Here is a 26,157-nt window from a genome sequence, read left to right on the forward strand (position 1 = left end):
CAGTAAAAATACTATTTTTGACCGAAAGTGTTGCCAGATAGATTATTGTTGTATTTTAAAACTAAATTTGCATTTTCCGGCGAATACAGCTAATTTTATTCTAAATTTGATGGTTCCATCGCATTTCTTGGAAAATTTTACATAAGAAACACTTATCACCCTGTGGTAATATGAGCCAATCTCGAGATATAGCATTTTTACGAAAATAGTTCTGAATTTCGTAATTAATTTTTCTTAAAAATGTCATATCTCAAGATTGGCTCATATAACCAAGGAGTGGTAAGTGCTTCTTACGTAAAAATTTCTGAGGAACACGATGAAACCATCAAATTTAAAATAAAATTAGCTGCATTGGCCGAAAAATGCAAATTTAATTTTAAAATACCAAAATAATCTATCTGGCAACACTTCCGGGCAAAAACAATATTTTTTCTGGATTCCTTAGTATATTTCCCTCAAAATTAACCTATCACTATTTTTCGGGTGTCTTACTTCTATAAATTATAAAAAAAAAATAATTACGAAATTTACAACTTTTTCGAAAAAATGTAATATCTCGAGCTTGGCTTATATTACCTCGTGATGATAGTTGTTTCTTATGTGAAATTTTCCAAGGAACACAATGAAATTATCAAATTTAAAATAAAAATAGCTGCATTTGCCGAAAAATGTAATTTAAGTTTTCAAATACAGAAATAATTTATCTGGCAACACTTCCGGTCAAACCTTTTTTTTTTCTGGATTCCTTGGTTTATTTTCTTCAAGAATCATCTATCGGTATTTTTCGAATATCTTACGTCTATGAATTGTAAAAATAAGAAAAAAGAGTTTTTTGACAAAAAATTGCAACGAAGAGGGGGGTCCTGGAGAGCGGGGGGTATTCCAATCGACACCAAAATTGGGATTTTTCCAAAGAGACAGTAGATGAATAATTCTTCCAACTTTGAACAAAATCTGTGATGGTCGTGTCCAAGTGGCATGTACACTTCGTATGGAATGACCCTTATATATATTATTGAATACAAACTGCCGCTGCTCGTCAAAAGTACACAGAAAACAACTTAAAATACATCATTTGCGAGAACTTGTTTTTCATCAGTGGTTCAACCACATTTCGAAAATAAGCTCGGTTTTACTGGTTTTGGAGGTGTTTTTCAGTAGCAAGGGTTAAGCGAACATTAACTATTACATGAATGGCATTTTTTTTAAGTTGTCTTCCAGATGTTTACACTATCAGAAAAACTGTGTATGAAATGCCCAGCCGGGGCAGCCGCACCAGTTCAATATTACACGTCTAATAACAATACTACGTACCTGCAAAGTGCTTTCCTTATGGTTGGTCTTAGTATTTAGCAGCCAACGCTAAATTACTTGATCAAATTGTTATTAAAATAATTTGAACGATTTCAGTAAAATTATTCGAGGTGGGTCAAAATGTGCCATGAAAAGATAAACAAAACGCTTGCAGTGCAACCAATATCATTTTATTTTATGTTACCGTATATCTAACAATGTTTTCTAGCTTTGTTATATTTTAAGTCTAGATAACGTTGAAACTATGCGAAAACAGCTTGAATATTCAAGCTACATAAACAATCCATCTTGAAAGAATGTACATTGCTTTTTAAAATCAATTTATAATTAATTGAAGGTGCCACTGACGAGACAATTGTCGATCTAGTTGCACTGCGCGTCACAATATACTTACGCATGCGTTGGGTAAATGTTGTCACAGCAACGCAAGTGCGCATGCGCTTTGTAATGGCGAATACTGACTAACGAATGCGCGAATTTCTTTATTGCACTGGGTCAGTGCAGATCTACCCATGATAAAAAAAAACGACATTGCGAATTACTACGCATGTAAAAAAGAGATGCCAGATAGTTGTTTACGAACCAAGCCCATGCGTTAGTGGGGTAAATTGACTCAATGAAATAAATGTATATATGTATTGCGGTGCTAGCTTGATCTAATTTTATTTCTTATTTTTAGGTGATTATTCGAGACGCCATAATCACTATTTTCATCGTTCCTAATATGAATTAGCACCGATCTGCAATCTTTTTATTTTGAAGTTTTATGCTTGCGTCAACGATGTGTTGATTAGTTAGCAATTACAACTTGAAAATAACCTGTTTTGAACGTTTTCTTACCGTATTGGTACTCGAGATGTATTTTGCAGCTTCAGTCTAACAAGTTGGCTCGCTTTCATGAAGTTATATAATACTTCATATAGCACCAGTACTTGTTATAATAGCCTTAAATATTCGCGCTTTTCTGGTGATAGAGATGTTATGGAAAAGGTAATGTCAACTAAAATCTATAACTGAAGGTTGTATTGAAGGAGTTATCTTAACTGTTCTATAACAACGTGTTGGGATAAAAACGTGTGTTTCGTGTACCCCAATGGATCCTTAGAACAACGTTTCTTGTAAAACGAAAGTAACAAAAATTAAGCACAAAAACTAAATTTTAGATAACTACCCCTCCCCCTCCCCACTTTTGTTCAGTATATGACGATTTTGAGACGTTTGTCAAAAGAATCCAACAGACAATGAAGCGGGTTGGGCTACGTATTTTTAAGATCAGGAAGGCGCCAAACCGGACTGACAAGCAAAACACGGTGGCCAAACGGCGTGCGCGGCAGCTGTACCGTGAGTGGCTGGTCAAGCTAGGATGTCTCGTCATGGACGACGAGGCGGACACCAAACAAATCCGCGGTCTCAAGTTTTTTGTCGGTGCGTCCCGCGTGGAGGTTCCCGAAGAGAAACGCGTCTAAATTCGCGAAAAAGTACCTGTTGTGCCAGGTAATCTACGAATGTGGACGGTACAGTAAACCGTTCGTTACAACCGGCACCATGGTCGGGCAGATTTATCGAGAGGAATACTTGTAGAAGTGCTTGCTACCCTTCCTCCGCTCTCACCATGGTCCCACGCTGTTGTGGTTGGATCTTACTTCGTGCCATTATGCCAAGCCTTTAATGGATTGGTACGAAGCGAAGGGCGTTGATGTGGTCCCGAAGGAGGCGAACCCGCCAAATTCACCAGAACTTCGTCCGATCGAAAAGTTTTGGGCGATAATGAAGAAGAAGCTGAAGGAGAGCGAAACATTTAAAACCGATGAAGCTTAGAAGAAAACTAGGAGAAATTATGTAAGGAAGATGGGCAAAACCTCGCCCAAGATCTCATGAACAGTGTTAGAAGAAATGCATAAGCGTTCAGTTAGGGGGAGAAAATTCAATGAATAAAATACAACAACGTAAATAACACACAACAACATTTGTGCCAAAACATAGCTAATATAAAGTTATTTAATCCCTGAAAATTTGAGAAGTATTCGATTTAAACTGAATTTTTGGTGACCATTTTTGTATGTCTCTTTTTTTCGAGTCACTAAACACCGGTGGGAGCTTCCCACGCCCCCCGAACCATAACCGACGCGCGCTCTGGAACCGCGGGATATTTATGTGCGACGTGGGGATGCTGGCCTACGTTGGCGCCCACAGCTGATCATTTGAGATAGTGTGGCTGTTGTAAGACAAAAAGTTTCTCATAAGAAAACACGAGCTCCTGACCTGCGCACAGCGAAATTATCAGTTTGGCTCAGCTCTGTCTGTTCTTCGTTGTAGCCTCCGTTACCCCGTGAACCATGCGTTTCTTGTACGGTTCGTATCCCAGGTCCCTTGTCATGATGGTGTTGGCAGTCCTGATCGATACATCTAGGTTTTTCGGATCGAGCTCTCCCTCACCATCTGGAAGAATAGAACGGTCCTTGGACGAGCCCGTCTCTCGCTACCGACGGATGCTGGTATAGATGAAATTCCGCTTCATGCCGTGGGATTTGAACCACCGGAACATGTCGCCGGGTAGCTCATCTCTCGCAAATAACTCTACTACAACGTCGCGGTACTTCGTAAGAACCTAATTATACAACTTCCAGCCACGTCTATTAACCACGAGATACTGCTTCAGTGTCCTATTCAGCTGTTTGATGAACCTAGAAAGCTCACTTATGACTTCTGACAAAAACACCAGCAGAGAACGCTCTGCTGGAATGAAATTCACCGCCGCATAAAGTTGACCGTCTACAAAACACCGATCAGACCGGCAATCCTCTACAGCCTCGAAACTACGGACAATACTCGTGAGGAATCAACGCAGCCTTGAGGTTTTTGGACGGAAGGTGTTGCGTACCATGGATGGGTCGCGGCAAAGGAGAATAAATCACGACATGCATCAGCCAATGAGAGAAAGTCAGGAGGCTGCAATGAGCTGGGCATATCGTAAGCTCGAACGACAGCCTGGTGACAACTCGATAACTACCTGACGGAATGAGGCTACAAAGAGCGCAGAGCGAGTTGACTCAGCACCAAAAGATATTCCAAAACAAACTGCTGCCAAACATTCCGCATCTGACCACTAGGAGCGCTGCAGTAAACAAACAGTGTATCTAGATATTATTTCATATTCGGGGTTTTATACTTATTTAACAAACTCTTGGCCTAGTGGATGATCATATAATCTGTGTATACCGAATTATGAACCTTCTGGAGATAATAAAAATTTACAGAGTTTATAAAACTGATATCTAGCCAAATATTTTACTTGTTTTTGAAAATTAATCTCAAAAATTTATATCTAAAATGTCATAGGAAAGAACTTAAGAGTTAGGTCGCAAGAGGCGCAACCGCATGTTGTGTTGATGTGCTCCGATTTTGCTGAAATTTCCAGCGTTTGTTTGTCTATTCTAAGTAGGAAATTTGCAAAATTAAAATTTTTTTCGTTGGGGTTGAGTGCGGTAAAATAGCCTCTGAAAATGATATATAATATAGAAATATGATATAGAAATGCATAAAATGTCGATTAAAACATTTTTATGTTATAAAACCTAATTTGAAACTTGAAACTTTTTTCTTGATTGAAAAAAGTGAAGTTCACAAGATACCAAAATGAAACAATTCATATATATTTTTAAGCTTGTTATAATGTTTAAAATAGATCTCCCAGATGGTCTCGAGGTACGATGCTGGCCTAACAAGCCATTCGTCGTAGGTTCGACTCTCGGCTCGGGAGAAACTGTTAGTGTCAGTAGGATCGTAGCGCTAGCCCCGCAACTGTCCTGTACACTAAACAGTCGACTGCGAAGTCTGAGTATAAATAAACAGAAGGTCAAATTCCGAATCGGAATGTAGCCCCAAGACTATGCTTTTATAATGTTTAAAATATACATTTTGGCAACAACGCCCATCAAACTCTACCGAAAATCCGACACAGGAATGTTTAAACTATGGAGTATTGTATTAAATAACTTGTTCTATGTTCCTAGTTATCGTAATTCATTGTATAAACAAGGCAGCATTATTCAACACAGAGGGAAAATAACACCACATCCAATAATTGTTATGGTTGATACTGCTTCAACAGTTTCAGCAGCTTCTTTACGTATAAAATGGCTCATGGAATCTGGAAGAACGGTAAAACCAATTTGAGCAAGATCGCGCCAAATCACCGATGGTCGAATATCGACCATTTTTGATTTGAATGAAACTTTGCACACGTATTTGGCTCAGCAAACTGAGCATTTTCCACAGATGAAGCGATTTTTTACACCCATGAGTTACATTCTAAAAGGGCGTATGCCTTTTGGCATAGGTTTTATTCGAAGCATTGTAGCTCAGAAACCGTTGGTTCTATAGAAAAACTGTCTGAGAATGAGTTGAAGGGAATTAAAAATGCACCATAAAAAAATATACACTGTACAAAAAAAATTTTTTTTGACCAAAAAAAATTAAAAATAAACATTAAATTCCAGTTTAAAAAAATGAGTTGAATTTTTTTCTTATTTTTTTTTAAAGAAACTTGACGTTAATACGCAACTTTTAAAAAAAAGTCCAGGATGGAGAAATGAAAAATAATTTTTTTATGGTAGATTAATTTTTTTATAAAAATTCTAATTCAAACATTTTTCAAAATATTTGTATTCTGATGATTTTAAAAGATGCAGAGAGTCATTTTGAATCAAAAAGCTCTTGGTAGTAAACATTCTAAACGCATTGGTTTTCGAGTTATTTCTAATTTAAGCTCGAAAAATTATAATTATTTGGGAAAATACACGTTTTTCTTAATTTGTCCTTTGTTTCTGGGCTACAATGCTTCGAATCAAACCTATGCCAAAAGGCATACGCCCTTTTAGAATGTAACTCATGGGTGTAAAAAATCTCTGCACCTGTGAAAAATGCTCAGTTTGCTAAGCCAAATACGTGTGCAAAGTTTCATTCAAATCAAAAATGGTCGATTAAATTTTCGCGTATTTCCAGACGATTTGAAATGATTCTGCTAATTTTCTTCACGAGCGAATTTGCTATAGAGCCTTGCTGAACAAATCCTTTGGTGTACAGCAAATCGTAACAGCTGAAGTAATAGTCGCCCTCGAACTGACAACCGTGATATATGCATGTCAAATTCAGTTGCGCTCACATAACACAAAGCTTCACCGGCCACAACACAATTTAGCTAGCTAGGACAGATTCACGTACTCGCGTAGTTCAGAACTGAAGATTGATTTAATCAAATAGGACAGCCGCCCATTTGCCTCTTCAAAGTGGCTCTAATCAGCAATTCGCCGTGAACAGCTCATCAAATAAATCTTGGGCCGTTTGAGCCGAGTGACCGCGACTAACTGAACACTGCACAGTGGACGCGGATGAAATAGAAACCGGAAAAATTGTACATGTTCGAAGACAATACTTCCGTCAGTAGCGGCTAAACAGAAGAAGCACTGTGCGTCGGTAGAGCTTTCCTACTGGGGAACTCTCCACGTCATTGACTATTGCTAGCCTTGAGGGTAGATCCATTCGGATCTATTGTTTGGGTCAAGAGAGCATTCTACGAAACGTTCTAAACCGTGAAAGCGCAGTATTTACACGGGAACATCAACATCAACTTATTCAAGCACGCTCGAATGCTCACTGACACGTGGTATGGAGGGAACGATACAGTGAGCAAATGATTGCCCATCTGTTATAGCACGCCTGCACCGAACAGCGCATCTTCCCATAGATCTGCTCCGGAAGGATGACTTGGATGGAATGCTGTATATGAAAACATCTACGCTTACGGCCGGATCAAACATTCAGTATGTATGTATCATGCATGACCTATACTTCAAAATGTCGGGCGTAAATTAGCCTAAACTTTGATCGACACGCCAAACTATTGACACGAAGTGGTCTTAATCATTCAATCAAAGCAGATAATATTAAATGTTAATTAAATTAGTTAAAATGGTAAAAAATACTCACCTTTACACAATTGGAGAGTTTCCTTTTAGTCCGATGATTGACTGACAGACTAACGGTATACGAATGGTAATTTTGTTATGCATTTAAAATAAATCCTCTTTATCACAAACACTAGCAATTCACTTTTTTGCGCATCGCTCTCTAAGCAAAACGAACTGACGAATGGAATTATACGAATAGTGAATGCGCTGCAGTCACGCTTCCGCTTTTGTTCTAGGTATTTATTTTTTCTACAACTGTTTGTTTCTGCACGGTTTAAACATTCGCGGTGTTGGGTGCACTCAGACGCGAACTTCGCGGTTCAATTTGCAGCGACTTTCGGTACAACTCGTCGTCGTCCAGCAGCAACGATGTGTCCAGGAGGTAGGATGTAACTTTCGCAATGTGATCAATTTTGTACGGCGTTTGTTGGAAATGGCGAATTTCGCGTATCACGTGCGCGATCTGAAATTAGCAGGTAGAAAAAATATGATACGATAGAATCAAGGCCGGAAAGAGTGCAGTGTCCGAAAATCGAAGTGATTTAGTGAACAATATAGGAAACATTTTATCAATTCTTGATAACTAAATTGCAATGTTTTAAGCAGATACAATCAATTATTAATGCATTTTTATTTATTTTCTCCTGAAGATATTTAAATTATTGAACTATCTTATTGATATTCCTCTGCACAAGTTGATTTCGAACCAGATCTGCTCGAAATTATTTGTACTATTTCCGCACCAGTGCGAGAAAAATCGAAATGGTACCGTTTGTGTCCGTTGGGGTAACAAATCGAGGTTGGAATTTATCTTCATAAATCAATGAGTTTTCGGTACTCACCATGCGCATTTTGGAAAAATTCAGCAACCGGTCCGGTGTAAAGTCCGGCGTGCCTTCCTCTATGAAGGAAAGATCGGTTAGATACATGCCCAGGTACGGAATGCAGGGTGGATCGCAGCGGTGCAGGGCCTCTCGCATTACCCGGAAACGCCCATCCGAGCACACCACAGCCTGCAGTTTGGTGATTGTCGATTTGATCTGCAATGGAATGGTAAAACTGGTTAGTGATTGATAGTGAGCTCATATTGGCGGACTTTATCAAAGCAAAAGCGCTTTGAAACTTTTTAACGTGATTCAAAAACAGATTTGGACGGATATTCTACTTCCAATCATTCAAAACTAGGTAATATTTTCTGATTTGCTTAACGAGATAAATTAAACGCATTTTTTTCTGCTAGTCGCAACATTCGGAAAACATTAAAAACACATAATTAATGCGTGAATTATTCATAATTTACTCTCCCCAAACGAACCATAAAAATGCCACCAACAAACATCCCTGATTCAACTTTTTCGCGGACGGCGAATTAACAAGCAAATAAGCCTTAACAACATTATGCCATGTGAAGGCAAATTGTTTGGGCTTGGCATAACTGTAGAGCGCAAATGCAACGGCTCCCGTACATCCTTCGCAAATATTCATTTTCATTAACCTCACTCTCAGCAGCAACGCAAACAGAAGTAAAAGCATTTTATTTTCAAAGTTCTCTCATAACTTGGGGCTCACAATGTTTATTGTGTCCTTCGTATCCATTAACTATACATTCACACACCGTGACTCTTACGCACGGTCTCGGTGCTGTGATCCACAATTATTCATGGCAATCAGAGTGACTTGATGTTGGTCGGGGTTCATCAACTCGCATTAGGCGTCTTCTCTATATACTCCGTTACTGTATATCAAATATCTAACCTATTAGCATGTTTATATAAACCAACAAAGCTCAATCCATTATACAATATATCCCTCAAAGATAAAAGATGTAAGCATTAAAATCAAATCGTCAAATCAAATCATAGGTAAAGGATCCCAAGTAACAAAACTGGTTTTATCAAAGTTTTAAAGCGCTGTTTTGGCTGTATTAAGCGCTATAAAACTTTGATAAAACCATTATTATTACTAGAGATGGTTCTATACAAAAATGCCTTAAGCTCAATAACATTACAATGGATTTAAAAAATAGAAAAAAAAAACAAAAAAATAAGGATACAAAAAAAAATTTAAGCAATGGAAATCAGAACAAAGAATACTCAAAAACAGGAAACAAAAAACAACATACAAAAAATAGACGGAAAAGAGAACAGAAAGCTCAAATTGAAAATTATTAAAAAAGAAAACAGAAATCTTAAATTAAATATTGTGAAAACAAAAAAAATAAAAAAGGAAATAGTTAACAGTAAACGGCAGACAAACTAAAATAAAAACAGAAAATAGACAGCACAAAATAGAAGGCAATAGACAACAGAAAATAGATAACAAAATATCAAAGTCAGAAAAAAGAATGTAGAAAATAAAAAACAGATAACACAAAAACAGAATACAGGTCGGACTTGATTATCCGGAACATCAAAAAAAAAATTCATTCCGGATAATCAAGTTTTCCGGATAATCGAATCACACAAAAAATACTGAAATTTTAACTAACGTAAAACATATATTTCTTTTATTTATGTCACTTGTATGATGCAGTGGCGTAACCAGAAGTTATTTCTGAGCCGGAAAGTGGTAAAATCTTGAGAAGCAAAAAAAGTTGGACATTGATTACTTTCACTTAATTCGAACATGTCCCAAACATGGTAACAAAATATGCCAGAAGAGATGGTGAAGGCAAAATTTCTTAATAAAAATTAAAAACGAACACCAAAAAAATTGAATTCCGGTTAATCGAGTCTAAAAACCCGGATAATCGAATTCCGGAAAATCGAGCCTCCGGAAAATCGAGTCCGACTCATAACAGAAAACAAAAAACCGAATGAGGGAAACAGAAAACAAAAAACTAAGAAAGGAAAAGAGAAAATATTATAAAAAAAATCAGACACAGAAATAATTAAACAGAAAACAGATATCAGGAAAAACAGGAGAGAGTAAACAGAATACAAAAAAAAACAGAAAACGAGAATAAAAATCATAAAGAAAACGCGGAAACCAGAAAAGGATAATAGAATACAAAAATAAATTAGAAAACAGAAAACAGAAAACAAAAAGTAGAAAATCAGAAAAAAGAAAAATGAAAACATAAAACATAAAACATAAAACATAAAACATAAAACATAAAACATAAAACATAAAACATAAAACATAAAACATAAAACATAAAACATAAAACATAAAACATAAAACATAAAACATAAAACATAAAACATAAAACATAAAACATAAAACATAAAACATAAAACATAAAACATAAAACATAAAACATAAAACATAAAACATAAAACATAAAACATAAAACATAAAACATAAAACATAAAACATAAAACATAAAACATAAAACATAAAACATAAAACATAAAACATAAAACATAAAACATAAAACATAAAACATAAAACATAAAACATAAAACATAAAACATAAAACATAAAACATAAAACATAAAACATAAAACATAAAACATAAAACATAAAACATAAAACATAAAACATAAAACATAAAACATAAAACATAAAACATAAAACATAAAACATAAAACATAAAACATAAAACATAAAACATAAAACATAAAACATAAAACATAAAACATAAAACATAAAACATAAAACATAAAACATAAAACATAAAACATAAAACATAAAACATAAAACATAAAACATAAAACATAAAACATAAAACATAAAACATAAAACATAAAACATAAAACATAAAACATAAAACATAAAACATAAAACATAAAACATAAAACATAAAACATAAAACATAAAACATAAAACATAAAACATAAAACATAAAACATAAAACATAAAACATGAAACATAAAACATGAAACATAAAACATGAAACATAAAACATAAAACATAAAACATGAAACATGAAACATGAAACATGAAACATAAAACATAAAACATGAAACATGAAACATGAAACATGAAACATAAAACATAAAAAATAAAACATAAAACATAAAACGTAAAACAGAAAACAGGAAACCAAAATCAGAAAACATAAAACAGAAAACAGAAAACAGGAAACAGGTAACAGAAAACAGAATACAGAAAACAGTAAATTACAAACAGAAAACAGAAAACAAAAAGCAGAAAATCAGAAAACAGAAAACATAAATCCGAAATTAGAAATCAGAAAACAGAAAACAGAAAACAGAAAACAGGAAACAGGTAACAGAAAACAGAAAACAGAATACAGAAAACAGTAAATTACAAACAGAAAACAGAAAACAAAAAGCAGAAAACCAGAAAACAGAAAACATAAATCCGAAATTAGAAATCAGAAAACAGAAAACAGAAAATAGAAAACAGAAAAAAGGAAAACAGGATACAGAAAACAGTAAACGGAGAACAGAAAACAGAAATTCGAAACTCGAAACTCTAAACAGAAAACAGAAAACAGAAGACAAAAAACAGAATACAGAAAATAGTAAACAAATAACAGAAAACAGGAACAACATTCCTACTATCTGGGAGATGCGAACAGCATCATATTCAATATTAAATTAAACAATAAATTGGTTTTTCGAGGACAGAATAGAAACAGAACTGAAGAATTGTTATCTTCGGGTACCAGGAGCGTTAACTGTAGCGGATAACAGTAGCAGCAGGTACCAGTAACTGTAGTGGGTATCAGTAGCAGCACGTGAACAAATTGTTTAAGAATGAGAGCTGCTTCAAACTTTTCTAAATACCTTTACCTCCGAGACATCAAATTAGTCTAAGTTCACGAAAGCGCAATTGATTGGCCTGTTAAGACGGAGAACGACCAACTTCCGAGGCAGCTAGAGGCCCCCAAAATTCACAGGAACTATCAAAAAGCTAAGCTATAAACAGTAGCTCGCAAAACTCAGTGCAGTCTCTTGACAAGCACTCCGCTCTGATTTCCTTTACTCGACAAATGCCAAAACCGAATTTAAATAAAGCATGGGAATTAGATCGAAACACAGCGGCCTTCTGTTACTAGTGACGCGCGATGATACAAAATTTTCAAAAGACTTTTGGTGTAACGTTATAATTCTTTGGCTAAAATTGATATTAAATTTGTATTTGATTCGTTAGTGTTTGTCTTTTTTTTTTTTTTAATTTAATAACTGTCATGTAGCAACATATTCGGTATTGTCATAATAATCCCTTATTGACGTTTAAAATCTTACATCAAAATTGTTACTTGAGCGAGTCCATAGTGTCGAAAGTACCAAGCCGCAACCGTACGTTGTGCTTCAATCATGAAATTTCCTAATCCAATTTAGAACGACAGAAGAACTGCCATGCTTCGATTTACTTTTAAAAGGTGCATTTCCGTAAAGGATACCATCCAACATGAATTTTTCTTGTTCAGCTATTTTGTCAAACATTCGGCACAATTGCCTCAACCATTGCAAACCGTTTTAATAGTGACTACACTAGTTTTCCAATATTTGCACAGAAGGCTGTCCTGCTGACCCTCAGAACTCTTCTGAAAATCAGTGAAGCGGAAAATTCACTGCGATTTCAATTTACTGCCCTGTTCGAACAATTCCATAACCTTTGCCAACTTTTGCACTTGGTCGAATAAATTGACGATGCCAAACACCAGCCAACGGGTATTTAAAGGACTCGAAGCGCGGTAGCCCTGCGATGTTCTGCAAAACAATGGACATTACTTGCTTGTGCTGGGTATGTGTATACAAAGGCAGACTGTGCAATGTTTGTTGGCCCTTCTCCAAAGGTCCTTTTTTCTGGCGCTCTACTGTACGCTAGTCCATATGCCGCTTTATTTTCTTTCGGTTTTTCTGCTTCGGAATAGGAGAGCTATAGTTAATGTTGGCATATTAAACCGAACGTTTAACGGCATTTACTTCTCAACCTACGGCATTGATATTAAACTTTTCTACAGGTACCCTACACCAGACTTGGTACCTGTTTACGGGAACAACAGTTTCCCCTACCCAACACAAGAAATAACACTGCATATCGGTTTGTCATGTTCCGCCCGAACAAATGGTGCTCTGGCCGAAAGTGCAAGTTCATCATTTTTTGTCTCCGCGTTGTCCCCATTTCCTTGTTTCAAGTGGATATTGCATGTTGGCTACAAAAGTAGACTTCCAGTGAGTGCAGTACTCCATTCTAGCCATACTTTGAACTTCTTGCCATTTGTTTCCAGCTTTCGGTCGGTTCAGAGCTGCCCTGCCAGGCACAACGTGTACCATTCCAATAAAACCCGAGTATTCACCCCTTCTCTGCGTGGTACCACCGGAAAGTAAGCAAAGCCAGTCCGGAACGGCAAGCCTAATAGCATCTGGTCATGAAACAACTATTATTTGAAAACATTTTTGGGATGGTCAAAAGGGCAGGCTTTGCTGTGATTAATTACTGTTTCGGATTACGGAAGGCGGTTCGATTTACAGCAATAATTTGCTACTTTGAATAACTGTGTGAGGAGAAGCAAACTAACTTGTATTGTAGGAAGAAGTACAAGAACAGTAGTTCTTTACGAAGAATATAAGAGCCAACATTTTCATCAACCCTGATCTCAATTCAGTTCCATCAATCCAGCTCCTAAAATGTAGTGACCAAAATAGATTCTGTCGTAAGAATACCAGCTGCTGCTAATGAAAACCTATTTTTAAAGAGTGAACGGACGTCACAAACCAGAGTATTCTGTGCTGTTGCTTACAAAATATCACAACAAATGTTTTTACTTACTGTTCTAGGTACTTTGTCCCAAGTTTTCTTCAGTCGGTACACAGCCGCATTGGTAAAGGCAGCACAAATTTGTAATACTCCATTAAAGTTATGCAAACATCGGCAGATGTCAGCAACGGCCGTCCACTTCTCGATGGCAGCTACCCGCGCTGTCATGTTGCTTCTGCGAGGACAAAGTTGTTCAGTTGTTACTCCATACTGATGGCCAGAAAAATAACAAGAAGGAAAAAAACCAGACAAACTTACCTCGAAACTATTTCCGAACACACCAACCGTGAACCGTCGTTGAACCGTTTCGTCATAAGAATAATATGTTCCGCACGCGACTTTTTGTCGGATTTCATCCACGCCTGACCGAGAAATTCTCTGCAAGGGGATTAGTAGGAAATGATATCAATATTAAAAAGACACACAAAAGTGGTGTGCAATTTCAAATTAAAAACTGTTCCATACCTAAAGTCAATCTTATTTAATATTGTTTCGAAAATTGCCTATTATTATTACTATTTGTTTCTTACGACTATACACACTATTGATTTGAAGATAAAAGGTCGGTTTCGAATTAATTTTAAAACCCCAGAAACACATGCATTTTTTTAGTCTTCCTTATATCAGTGAGAAATGAGTTGGACTTTTTGATTTCTGCTATTTAATCGTAATTTGCCATTGTTCTTGCCGCTCTCATTCAATGATAGCGACAATGTTAACAGTGTTGTATATTCATTCACGCTATGTTTTCGATACACGTGCAAAGAGAATGTCAATGTGTATACCGATGAGATCATATTGAAAGCAAAATTTTAACACATATCACGGCACATTAACGCTTCATTTGATGACAATATTCGCATGAAAACGCTTTTTTGTTTGTAGTTTTTCAATACATGGAATAAATTCTAGAAAGCTTTCAAAGACTAATATTTCCGTACATTCGCTGTACGATTGGCGCATTTCCGCAAATATAAAAAGTAAAGGAACCGATTTCAAGTATATAGCCATTGAGCACCCACTCAGACGCGAATATCAAATAATGATAGCTGTTTTGAACAGTCAACAGACTATACACTCTTCAGAAACTTAGCGACGCCTGCCTGAAACTTCCGTTGACATGATAGCGTGTCAAGGTTGATATGCTTGCATAGATCACATAAATTTTTCGGTCCACACCATGGTAAGTTTTTGTTAGATTCATTCAGATAGATCATTTTTAAACGTTTCATAGGCTACAGATCAAATGATAGAAATTAGCGAGTAATGTCTAAGATGAATTCCACCGTAGAGCAATATAAGGCTTCCAAACAATACGGATCGTTCAAATCATTACTTATTTTGGTTAAAAACCCCAACTGACAGTTGGCCCATGCTATGTCACCGGATCGATGACTAGCCTGTTATTTTTTGTTTCCAGTACAGCACTTGAGTCATTCAAATCAATTCAAGCCTAATGATGATGAAAATATCTTGCAACTGCTGCAAACGATGGTCATCGCACTTCATCAAGAATGGAAAATTCCCAGAATGTATAAACATAGTACGAAATGTAATGGCCTCAAGTGGCTTCCTTGCGGTAAGCCACTCAAATAATAAACAATGAACAATGAACAATAAACAAATTACCCTCGAGATTTGGTTGGACAACAGGTCTTTGAACCCATATGAACCAAATACCCCTAAGTTTTCTATTCCAGTTGTATAGTACAGGTATGCTTGAGCCCAATAAAGTCGTGGTTACCGAACGTCCAGGCATAATAATATGTTGATCTGTAAACTGATCTATGTGCTAACTGAACTGCGTTTCCGTATGCGTCTGTTTTCCCATATCAGAGGCAAATAACAACATCAGATCCGAAGAATGTGGTGCCTAGCCGAATATATCCAAGAGGGAGGCCCCGTCGCTAGGTTATGTATTGTGGCCCTAGTACAAACAATCCAGAAAAAATACGAATCGAAATGTGAATGATGGAAGTCGCAGCCACTCAAAAAGTGCGATGTTACCGCCGTGATCAAATTAAATTCATAAACCGTGCAAGCAGCGTCAACAAACTCAATCTGTAAATAAACAAACGATCAAATTACAATCGAATGTTCCCGCAGGTAGCGTGGAGTAGTCATGCACACACAAGGGCAACGATCGGCAACAAAATAGTAATTACGTAGGGTCAGCGTTTTGAGGTAGGTGTAGGAGATTTAGTATATAACGAAAAATTGATTGAATAATATCGAAGCTTATGGTTAGTCTCGAATTAGTCGTTTCATTGGACAGGCCGAACCTTCCTATTTTACTAAGTGATTACTCTTTGATTTCTCTTCAAGGTGCATAGACCTCCACATTAGCGAGGACACTAGCTAGGAGACCTAACCGGACCAGAGCGATCCTTAATATTATACAGAAATCCTTTAGAACGCAACTTATTTCGCTTTTCCAGACACATAGGCCTTCACTATAGTGAGGCAACTAGCAGGAAACGGGAAAAACCGGGTAGTCGTTGTTAACAGAAGTCTTGGTCCGCCTTGATTATCGGTTCCGCTCGAGCATCGAACTGTCGTTCATTAGACAAAGCCTCGTTAACCCGTACATTTGCCCGAGGAGGCCGCGCAGCACGAATGACAGTAGAACCCATCACATACAAACAAAGGAAATATATCAAGCATGTCATTACGTGGCCATGAGTGACCGCTTATGCGTGTTGAGATACAAGGACAGATACAGGCTGATCAATCTATACGAACCGACAAATAATGATCAATCAATTTATGAGCTTCTCGATACGAAGTGCCCAAAACATGATTTAAATATCATCACGGGAACGAAAACGCAGAGGTTAGATAAGAGTGGTTATTTTGTCCTATTATTGGTAGACGCAGCCTCCATGACAGTAATAAAAATCTAGCGGTGTTTTGATCAATTGGTAATTCGGTTTAATGATGGCAATTGAACTCGTGACCAAAATCGCCATCATAAAACCGGAGTAATAAAAATTGCCTGAAGTTAGTGAGATTCACTGCAGCTAAAGATATGGCAATCTGTAGCACATACTTCGCACGAAAGGACATCCGGTAACGTTCGAAACCAAACGTAGACTCAGTGGTGATCTCGTGGTACGAACGATTCACGCCCAGCTGGCCCTCGTGAGTCGAGCACTTTGAGTAGGATACGGTTGGGCATTGAACCGGTTGAATGCCTAAATAAATAGTAAAAGCACATCCACGACACAGTCTGTAATCAGCGAGCGGTGCTGGATACGACCACATAAAGCACACGCAACACGTGGTTCGATGCGAAGTGTCAAGAGGTGACGGACGCGAAAACAACCAGTCCGTGCTCACACGCTGGCGGTAGCAAATCGTGTTAATCGTCAAATGAGGAAAAGTTGCCGCGGGGTTTTTTTGCAAGACTGCGGGGAAAACTGCTAACAGACATCTAACAGAGCTCAGGGAGTGTGATTGAATTTAACCGAACCCGCTAAAATCCTTTTAGTCACCAACCCTTACTTTCTTGGAACAACTGTTAAGTTTTTCATCGGGAAGTGGCTTTTTGTGTTTCATGCACTTTCTTTACTCTTATACTTTATAGCTACCAGAATACTGACAGTTAGCTACCACTGACGTGGTGGTGGTTGATTCGCTACACACGCTGTAGCTCCAGGACTCTAAACGAACCGAACTCCATATGTCTGGATCTACTCACATCTTCCGAACTAAGTTGTCCGGAACAGAGATTTGAAAAATCCCTTTCTAAAAAGACGCTCGAACGTTTTCTCGTTCAGTTACATGCTTTCCTTTTTGTGCGATCCTTCGCTCATTTTCAACTTGTATCTGCAGCATGTTCAAATTCAAAGAACGGTTGAGAGCAGAGCGAATGTGGAACGAGCTGCGGGCAACGTTTGCTTCCGCAAAAGGACCACCGCTTTGTCTTTCATGTCCGTCATAAAATCGTCTGCCAGCATTCACACATCACTTTTCGTTTGCGTTCATGATCGACCGAAAAAACAGTCAATCAGTCTTCAACATTCACGAATATGCAATGGGCTGCGTGCATTGTTTCCGCAAAAGGAGCACGGCCTCGGTATTCAAGGCCGTTCGGGAAACTTCGTACAATGTTCTGTCTACATTACCATTCCGTTTTTCGTTTATGTTCATGATCGACCGAAAAAACAGTCAATCAGTCTAAAGCATTCTTACGTTTGAGGCGTAGCGAGTGAATTCCGAAATGATGCTTAACATTGTTGTCAAAATTACGATTTGTGGTTGTAATAAGTTTTAAATATATATGTATATATATATATATATATATATATATATATATATATATATATATATATATATATATATATATATATATATATATATATATATATATATATATATATATATATATATATATATATATATATATATATATATATATATATATATATATATAAATATATATTTAAATAAAAAGCTCGCAACGTTTGTATCCGTTGTTTTTTCATAGAGTGAAAGTGGTACATACTACATGACCGTCGTATCCAAATTCAATTACGTTTTAATACAAAATTCCAATTCTTTTGATCGTCTCGTTTTGTTGCATGCTCTGCACTGCATTAGTGCAGTTGAGTCTATAAAATTCAATAATCAAAGTAAATTGATTTACAGCATTTAAAGAAAAATCAACCACTCGTGCTCGCAACAACACAAATAGGTAGGTATATACCGTAAATCGGGGTAACATTGATCCGTTTTTCACTTTTTCGTGAGTACGCTGGGGTCTTTTTTTACGCGGGTTTTTATGTGGTTTTTTATACGCGATTTTTACAATAACGCGGATTATTTTTACTCGGTTTTTTGACATAACGCGGATAACACTGTGCTACAAATTAAAAAAAAAATGCAAGAACTTCTGAAGTGACCTAGTGTAGGTTATAGGTGTTATTGAGTGTAACATACTATTTATCACATATAGGTAAAATTTGAAAAAAAAATATAAATCATCTCATTTTATTAATTATGAATCATCTTATTTATTTTAAAACTATTCAAACATATTAAACATATTATATTAAACATATTTCTATTTTTCAAAGTTTCTATTTTTCGCCTATCCAAAACAGCCAAAATATAAAAAATTGGTTGTAAAATAACCGAATTAAACATAAAAATGTAAGCTAAGGTAAAAAGCAGGGTTTTGACCTTAACCTATAATTTTTGGGGTTTTTTGAAAAACTTAAAGTAAACGCGCAAGTAACACATGACTTGAACTATAACCTGTTATATACTGGTAGTTTAGTTATTTAAATTAAGCATGTAAAAATAACAAATTGTACTAAAACCAATCGATGCGAGAGACTTCTCGCTCTCGATAAATGATAGCATGAAAAGACCGAATATAAGAGCTTTCTGATTGGAGCCGTGAACGAGTACGTACGGAGACAATTAAGAAGATTAAATCTAAAGATAGTTTTTAATAACTGATTGAAGAAGACCCGACTTATACTAAGTAAAAGTCTATATTAGCTGATTAATTAGATCATTGATCTAATATAACCCACACTAAGCCACATCAAAAGTTCTTGCATTTTTTATCATTTGTAGCTCCGTGGAATAATTGTGCGACAGAAGCCAAAAATACTGGTTTTCTAAAAATATATATATAACTTAGCCAAATATCAACCGATTTTCACCAAAATACTTTCATTTGATTCGGAATTGAATATACTTTCAAAATTCTAGTATATTTGTGGTATGTTTCTTAAAAAAACGGCAAATTTCAAATTAAGTCGAAAAACTGCGTGAAAAAATCTAAAAACCTATATTTAAACTCAAATAACTCAACATGTTTTATTGATATTAGTAACAACCTGTATAAATTTTAAAAGCTCTCTTTATCCCCTTTCTAAAACTGCTTAAATATTAAAAATCGGTTGATAAATGACTGAGTTAAAAAATATTATATGCGCTGAGGTCCAAAAATACGTATTTTGACCCTAACTTCAGATTTTGAGGGTGTTTGTAAAATTTCTAGTATAAGCGAATGTTATACTCAACAAGACCTACAACCTACACTAGGTCACTTCAGAAGTTCTAAATCGCTGTAGCACAGTGACGATTATTTTTACGCGAAATAAGTTTAGTATAAGTGAAACCAGAAAAGTACAAATCAATCGTATGGTTCATGACAATAAGATATTCTGTTTCATTAATCTAAATAATGCATATTTTTAATATATTTGCTGTTATTATCAAAAAAATAGGCAATTTCCGTTGATTCCGTTCAACAAGAAAGGGGGTTCCGTTGAAAATACATTAATGATTTTACAACGATACGAGTCAGGGTCGTTGCGATTTACTTCCGTTTAAGAAACGAAAGCTTAAACATGTAGCAAAATTATTATAAAAAGTTATTGTCATGTTCTTCAATGAATTTTCATTTTAGAAGCACTAAACACTTATTTTGTGTGTTCCAATACCATTTTTATATCATTTTTCAAGTTTATATTTACTTACGTGCCATTATTTTTAATCGGGTCTTATTATTGAATGGAGTTTTTTAAGCAATTTTTTTTAAAATTACACGGTTTTTTATAAGCGGATTTTTTCAACGCGGTACAACCATTACCTTACCAAACAGTCCCAAGCCGTGGTGTGGCCTTTGCTGTACGTAAAAGTCGTCTCCATTCCACTCGGTCCATGGCTGCAGTTCGCCAGCTCAGCAGTCTGCGTAGGGTCCGCAGGTCGTCTTCCACCTGATCGATCCACCTTGCCCGCTGTGCACCTCTCCGTCTCGTCCCTGACGGATTGGTTTCAAGAACCATCTTTACCGGGCTGTCGTCTGACATCCTTACAACATGCCCAGCCCACCGCAACCTGCCTATCTTAGAGGTGTGAACGATAGATGGCTCCCCAAGCAGCTCCTGCAGTTCGTGGTTCATTCGCCTTCTCCACATCCGCCATCTTCACAAAGGTCCGAGCCACAATGTCGATATCGTCGGCGAAACCAAACAGTTGAACCGACTTTTGGAATATCGTGCCACTCGTGTTAATCCCCGCTCTTCTAATGACACCTTCCAGGGCAATGTTAAACAGTAGGCACGAGAGACCATCGCTTTGCCTTAGACCTCTTCGGGTTTCGAAGGGGCTCGAAAGTGCCCCCGAAACTCGAACTACACACATCACTCGATCCATCGTCGCTTTGACCAACCGCGTCAGTTTGTCCGGAAATCCGTAGTCGTGCATAATTTGCCATAGCTTGTCCCGATCGATTGTGTCGTACGCAGATTTAAAATCGATGAACAAATGATGTGTGGGCACGTTATATTCGCGGCATTTCTGCATAACCTTCCGAACCGCGAATATCTGATCCGTGGTGGCGCGGGCACCCATAAATCCCGCCTGGTAGTGCCCCACGAACTGCTTCGTAAATGGTGATAGTCGACGGCAAAGTATTTGGGAGAGTACCTTGTAGGCGGCGTTCAACAGAGTGATTGCCCGGTAATTGCAGCACTCCAGTTTGTCGCCCTTTTTGTAGATGGGACACACAATACCCTCCATCCACTCCTCCGGAACTCGTTCTTCTTCCCAAACCTTGACAATGACCCAGTGCACGGCTCTAGCCAGTGTTTCTCCACCGTATTTCAATAGCTCGCTGGGAAGTTGGTCCACTTTATTGTTTTTCAGTCGACCAATCTCCTCCTCCACCTCCAGAAGATCGGGGGCTGGAATTCTGATGTCTTCTGCTCGTGCACCAAGATCAATTGCCATACTGTCCTCGCGCTCTACTGCATCGCCGTTTAGATGCTCGTCGAAGTGCTGCCTCCACCTTTTGACCACCTCACACTCGTCTGTTAGGAGGTTTCCGTCTAAGCTCCTTCACATATCGGCTTGCGGCACAAAGCCTTTGCGGGAGCTGTTCAGCTTCTCGTAGAACTTCCGAGTGTCGTTAGCTTGGTACAGCTCTTCCATCGCTACGCAATCTCGGTCCTCGAGCTGGCGCTTCTTCCTTCGGAGGACTGAGTTTTGGCTGTTCCGTGCCTGTCGGTATCGTTCCACGTTCGCTCTCGTACGGTGTTGCAGCGTTCTCGCCCGTGCCGCATTCTTCTCCTCGACTAACCGTTTGCATTCGCCGTCAAACCAGTCATTTCTATGATTCGGGGCCCTTGTACCTAGTAGCGCTACTGCAGTGTTACCTATGGCGGATCGGATGCTTTTCCAGCCATCTTCAAGGGTAGCTGCGCCAAGCTGCTCTTCCGAAGGGAGCACTGCCTTCAGCTGCTGCGCGTATTCCTGTGCAGCCTCGGCGTCCCGAAGTTGCTCAATATTTAGTCGCGGCGTTCGACTTCGGCGGGTGTTATACACCGTCGATAGTTTTGAGCGCATGCACACAGCTACTAGGTAGTGGTCCGAATCTATATTCGCACTGCGGTAGGTGCGAACGTTGATGATGTCGGAGAAAAACCTGCCGTCGATTAGAACGTGGTCGATTTGGTTCTCTGCCTGTTGGTCGGGTGATCTCCAGGTGGATTTGTGGATACCTTTGCGGGGGAAGAAGGTACTTCGGACTACCATACCACGGGAGGCCGCAAAGTTTACGCACCGATGGCCGTTATCATTAGACACGGCATGCAGGCCATCTGGTCCGATTACCGGTCTGTACATTGCTTCCCGTCCTACCTTAGCATTCAAGTCCCCAATAACGATCTTCACGTCCCGTCGCGGTACAACCAACCGCGTAAAAAAAGATCCCTGTGTATTTATACATTTTACAATTGAAATTACAGTTTTCATATTTTAAGTACCAGTATTGGCATCCTTAGAACTTGAGAAGTTAGTTTTTAAAGCCCTTCGAAAATCTTGAACATTAAATCATTTGTTCTTCGTCGTTGTTTCCTTATTTGGGGAAACTTTGATCGGTGTCAATTTTGAATTGTTTTGGAACTTTTTTGAATTAAAAATGTTAGATGTTGCTTTGATAACATGTTTAGAGACGCTTTCCGGATTGACATCACGTTCTCCTTGACTGCTCTCATTGCGGAGGATAGTCCTGTCCTTGCACCTAGCCGCGGCCTACTGCGAGTCATTTTTATGCCATATGTAATTTCACCTTTCGATGATGAAAAACGTTAACGTTGCGAAATGTGCCAGAAGTATTTTGTAAGTCAGCAATCGTTGTAAAATGTTTGTGTTCAGAAAACGTGTGTTGATCATATATGCAAGGCCTTTCCAACAACGAAAGTATCAACAGGCCAGCTCTAGCCTCTTACGTTCTATGCTCTAGCCAAGACAACATCCTGGCGTAGACCAGGATGATGTCTGGTTAGAGCATAAAACTGGACTTTCTCAACATATATACATTAATTAATTATAAATGAATAAATTTCCATAATTTTTTTTCTAGTTGATTGAGAAAATTAGATAACGGATTTGGAAAACATGTCAATGAATACGAAATGTTTAATATTCGACTAGTATAAAGTGCTTGTTTGGCACTTACTGAGAGTACGAAATATAACGATCAAATAGATTTTAAAATTTGGTTATCAAAACAATAAAAAATTTCAAACAATGCAATATTGTTCAGATCTCGATTGACACAAGACTAAGATGTTTTACTCAAATTTAGCAAAAGTAATCACGGGGCAGTTTTATTTCAACTATTCATGAGAAGGGTAAAACTGATCAATGTTACCCCGCTGATCAATGATACCCCGTTTTACGGTACAAAATATTGATTAGAAAATATGATTTCTTTTACACCTTCGCGAAAGACTGTGAGGCTAAGAACATACTGGCGCGGCCTGCGCTGCGTAGGCGGTTCGCCTTACCGTGGGTTAATGTACAGCCTTAAGTATACCTGTACATTAAACTGCGGTAGGGCGAGCCGCTTTCGCAGCGCAGGATACGCTACAACCACAGTCGAGTCACAAAAAATTCTTAAGGCCATCCACCTCAGATGCAAAGCACACAATTAGGAAATAGCAAATCACATGTGTTAATTGCCGCGCAAGCGACCTAAAGTTATTTCATTCTTAACTTCCCGCCTTCGGTGCCGTCTTCGCTGGCCCGCAACTCAGCGAAGCTGTAGAAATGGTACCAAGTGCCCTTTTCACTTTGTGCCTTGAACGTATACATAATGAAAGATTGAACGAAATAAACGAGCGCTGCCATAGCGTATGACCGCCACCTAGGAACTAAAAAAATGTTCAATTCCACTTTGACTGCTCTTTCTCCGGGCGATCGCTGTACTATGCCGAGCAGACAAGTTGACTGCGGAAAGCGATCGCATTCGTGTTTCAACAGTCAACTTCCGATCCTTTACAAAGCACTGGTCCGGAATACTCATCATGTCACTGAATCCTCGCACACACAAAACGAGGAAATACGAAGAAGACATGCTCAGCGATTTCAAAACACATAGAGCACCCCACGTGCTCGAGCGCTTTGAGGTACAGGTGCAGTCTCCGACTCTGTACACACCTGTTTCTCTGATTTTCGGGTATTCAGAACCGTGTACTCCGTCTTACGATGTGCTACTCCGCTACACCGAGCCGAGGATGAAACCTTGCAGTACTCCTACGTTTCAATTTTACGCCTACATCTCCAACCCGAATCTCCCTGGCACCGCCGTACGGCATTGCTTCAGGGAGAAGGGCGAGTCTGCTAAGTGCACCCCTTTGTTAATATACTGACTTCGCCTTTACTGGCCGTTCCGTCGCTAGGTGCCTTGCAGCGTAAGAACAATCTGGGAAGCAGCCGTGATGACTGCTTTCCAGGTACCCTCGTCTTCACACAGCCTTCCCACTATGTTTTCCGAACTAAAATCCGGCCCGGTCACCGCCAACATTTCGCCCTTTACCAGTGCAAAACCTAGCAAACAACACATGCTTAGCGGTTTCTTCCGTGCCCGCAAACTTGTGCAGTAGGCATGGCCTGACAGTATATGTGTCAGGTGGAAGTTAACATCCCCATGGACGAGTCGGTGCATCCAGCTACATTTGGTAAAATTAGACCATTCCCACTGCCACCTGGCCATCGAAGTTAACCTTCTGGTTGTTCGTATACCTCTCGTGTCACGTTGGTCGAAGCACTCTACATCCTCTTTGGCAATGATGCTGATGGGCATCATGCCAGCCAGGACGCACATTGCCTCGTATGACACGGTTCGATACGTGCATGCGACCCTCAGATACATGAGCCTGTAGGTGCTCTCCAGTTTACCGCGGTAATTGGAAGTAACCAACCCTTTCGACCACACGGGTCCGCCATACCTGAGTATGGACCTGAGTATGTTGCCACGCTAGCTAGCAGCTTTCGCCTGTTGTTAAATACCGCTGGGCTATTCGACATTATGCGCGATAATGCTGCTCTAGTCGTGGAAGCTTTCTTGCAAGCATAGTCGATGTTGCTCCCAAAAGTGTGCTTGTCGTCGACCCCTAAGAGTTTCAAGGATCGCTTTGAGGCGATAGTGCATCCACCCTCACTAATCACCGCCTTCTGTTCCGATTTGCAGTTGTTCATTACAATAACCCCTGTCTTGAGATGCGCTAACTCCAGTTTACTGGAGTGCATCCATTTCTAAACTACGCGTATGGATCTAGAGTTTTATCGTCCGTAAAGCCATACATGGTATTCCACAGTACCGGACCCTTGGAACCTTGCGGCATCCCTACGGTAATTGGGATGCATTTTTGACACTCATGTGTTGTAGACCAGCACTTGATTCTAAAAGTAGTTTTCCAGAATCTTGTACAGTGGCACGGGCACTCTGAGACTTCGAAGCACGTAGGCTATAGAGTCGCAGTTGGCTCTATCGAACGCGTTTAACGTCTAGCGTGACGACTTCGCAATAGCGAATGCCCCTTCTTTTACCGTGGAAGGGTAGCCCGGCCGTCTTGGTGATGGAGAGAATAGCATCTAACGTATCTCTAACTTTACGGAAACTACATTGGTTACACTCTCGGTGAATCTCACAAGTCTGTTGAGAATTACACTCTCTAGCACCTTGCCCGCTATGTCTATTACACATATCCGCCAAGAGGCAGTCTAAGCATTTCTACATGACCGCCCAGAACAACCCAAGTTCAAGATTCCATCCGGTTCCGGTGCCTTGCTCAAGTTCAGGGAGTTTGAGATCTCAATGAGTTCACTGTCCGTTATTCTTGTCACCTCCTCGACCTCTGCGCGACTGCAGTCACTTGCTGTTTATGGT

The 26,157-nt window shown here is 38.6% G+C and overlaps 1 protein-coding gene across 8 annotated transcripts in view; it reads right to left on the minus strand.

Moving 5' to 3' along the window:
• LOC129733224 (ras-specific guanine nucleotide-releasing factor 2-like) overlaps nt 1–26,157 on the minus strand; it is a 502,518-nt gene that overhangs the window by 234,498 nt on the left and 241,863 nt on the right. For 7 of the 8 annotated variants that reach the window (XM_055694893.1, XM_055694895.1, XM_055694896.1 and 4 more), the window contains 4 exons: nt 14,220–14,339; nt 13,974–14,136; nt 8,126–8,323; nt 7,303–7,746 (listed from right to left, as the gene is read on the minus strand). In XM_055694893.1, the coding sequence (XP_055550868.1) occupies nt 7,558–7,746; nt 8,126–8,323; nt 13,974–14,136; nt 14,220–14,339 (670 nt within the window). In that variant the 3' untranslated portion in view covers nt 7,303–7,557. Of the gene's footprint in view, nt 1–5,329; nt 5,465–7,302; nt 7,747–8,125; nt 8,324–13,973; nt 14,137–14,219; nt 14,340–26,157 lie in introns of those variants that run through there. The other variant, XM_055694894.1, reaches the window with a different exon arrangement.

The sequence above is a fragment of the Wyeomyia smithii genome, chromosome 3 (genome assembly GCF_029784165.1).
Source record: "Wyeomyia smithii strain HCP4-BCI-WySm-NY-G18 chromosome 3, ASM2978416v1, whole genome shotgun sequence".
In the NCBI taxonomy this organism is placed as follows: domain Eukaryota; kingdom Metazoa; phylum Arthropoda; class Insecta; order Diptera; family Culicidae; genus Wyeomyia; species Wyeomyia smithii.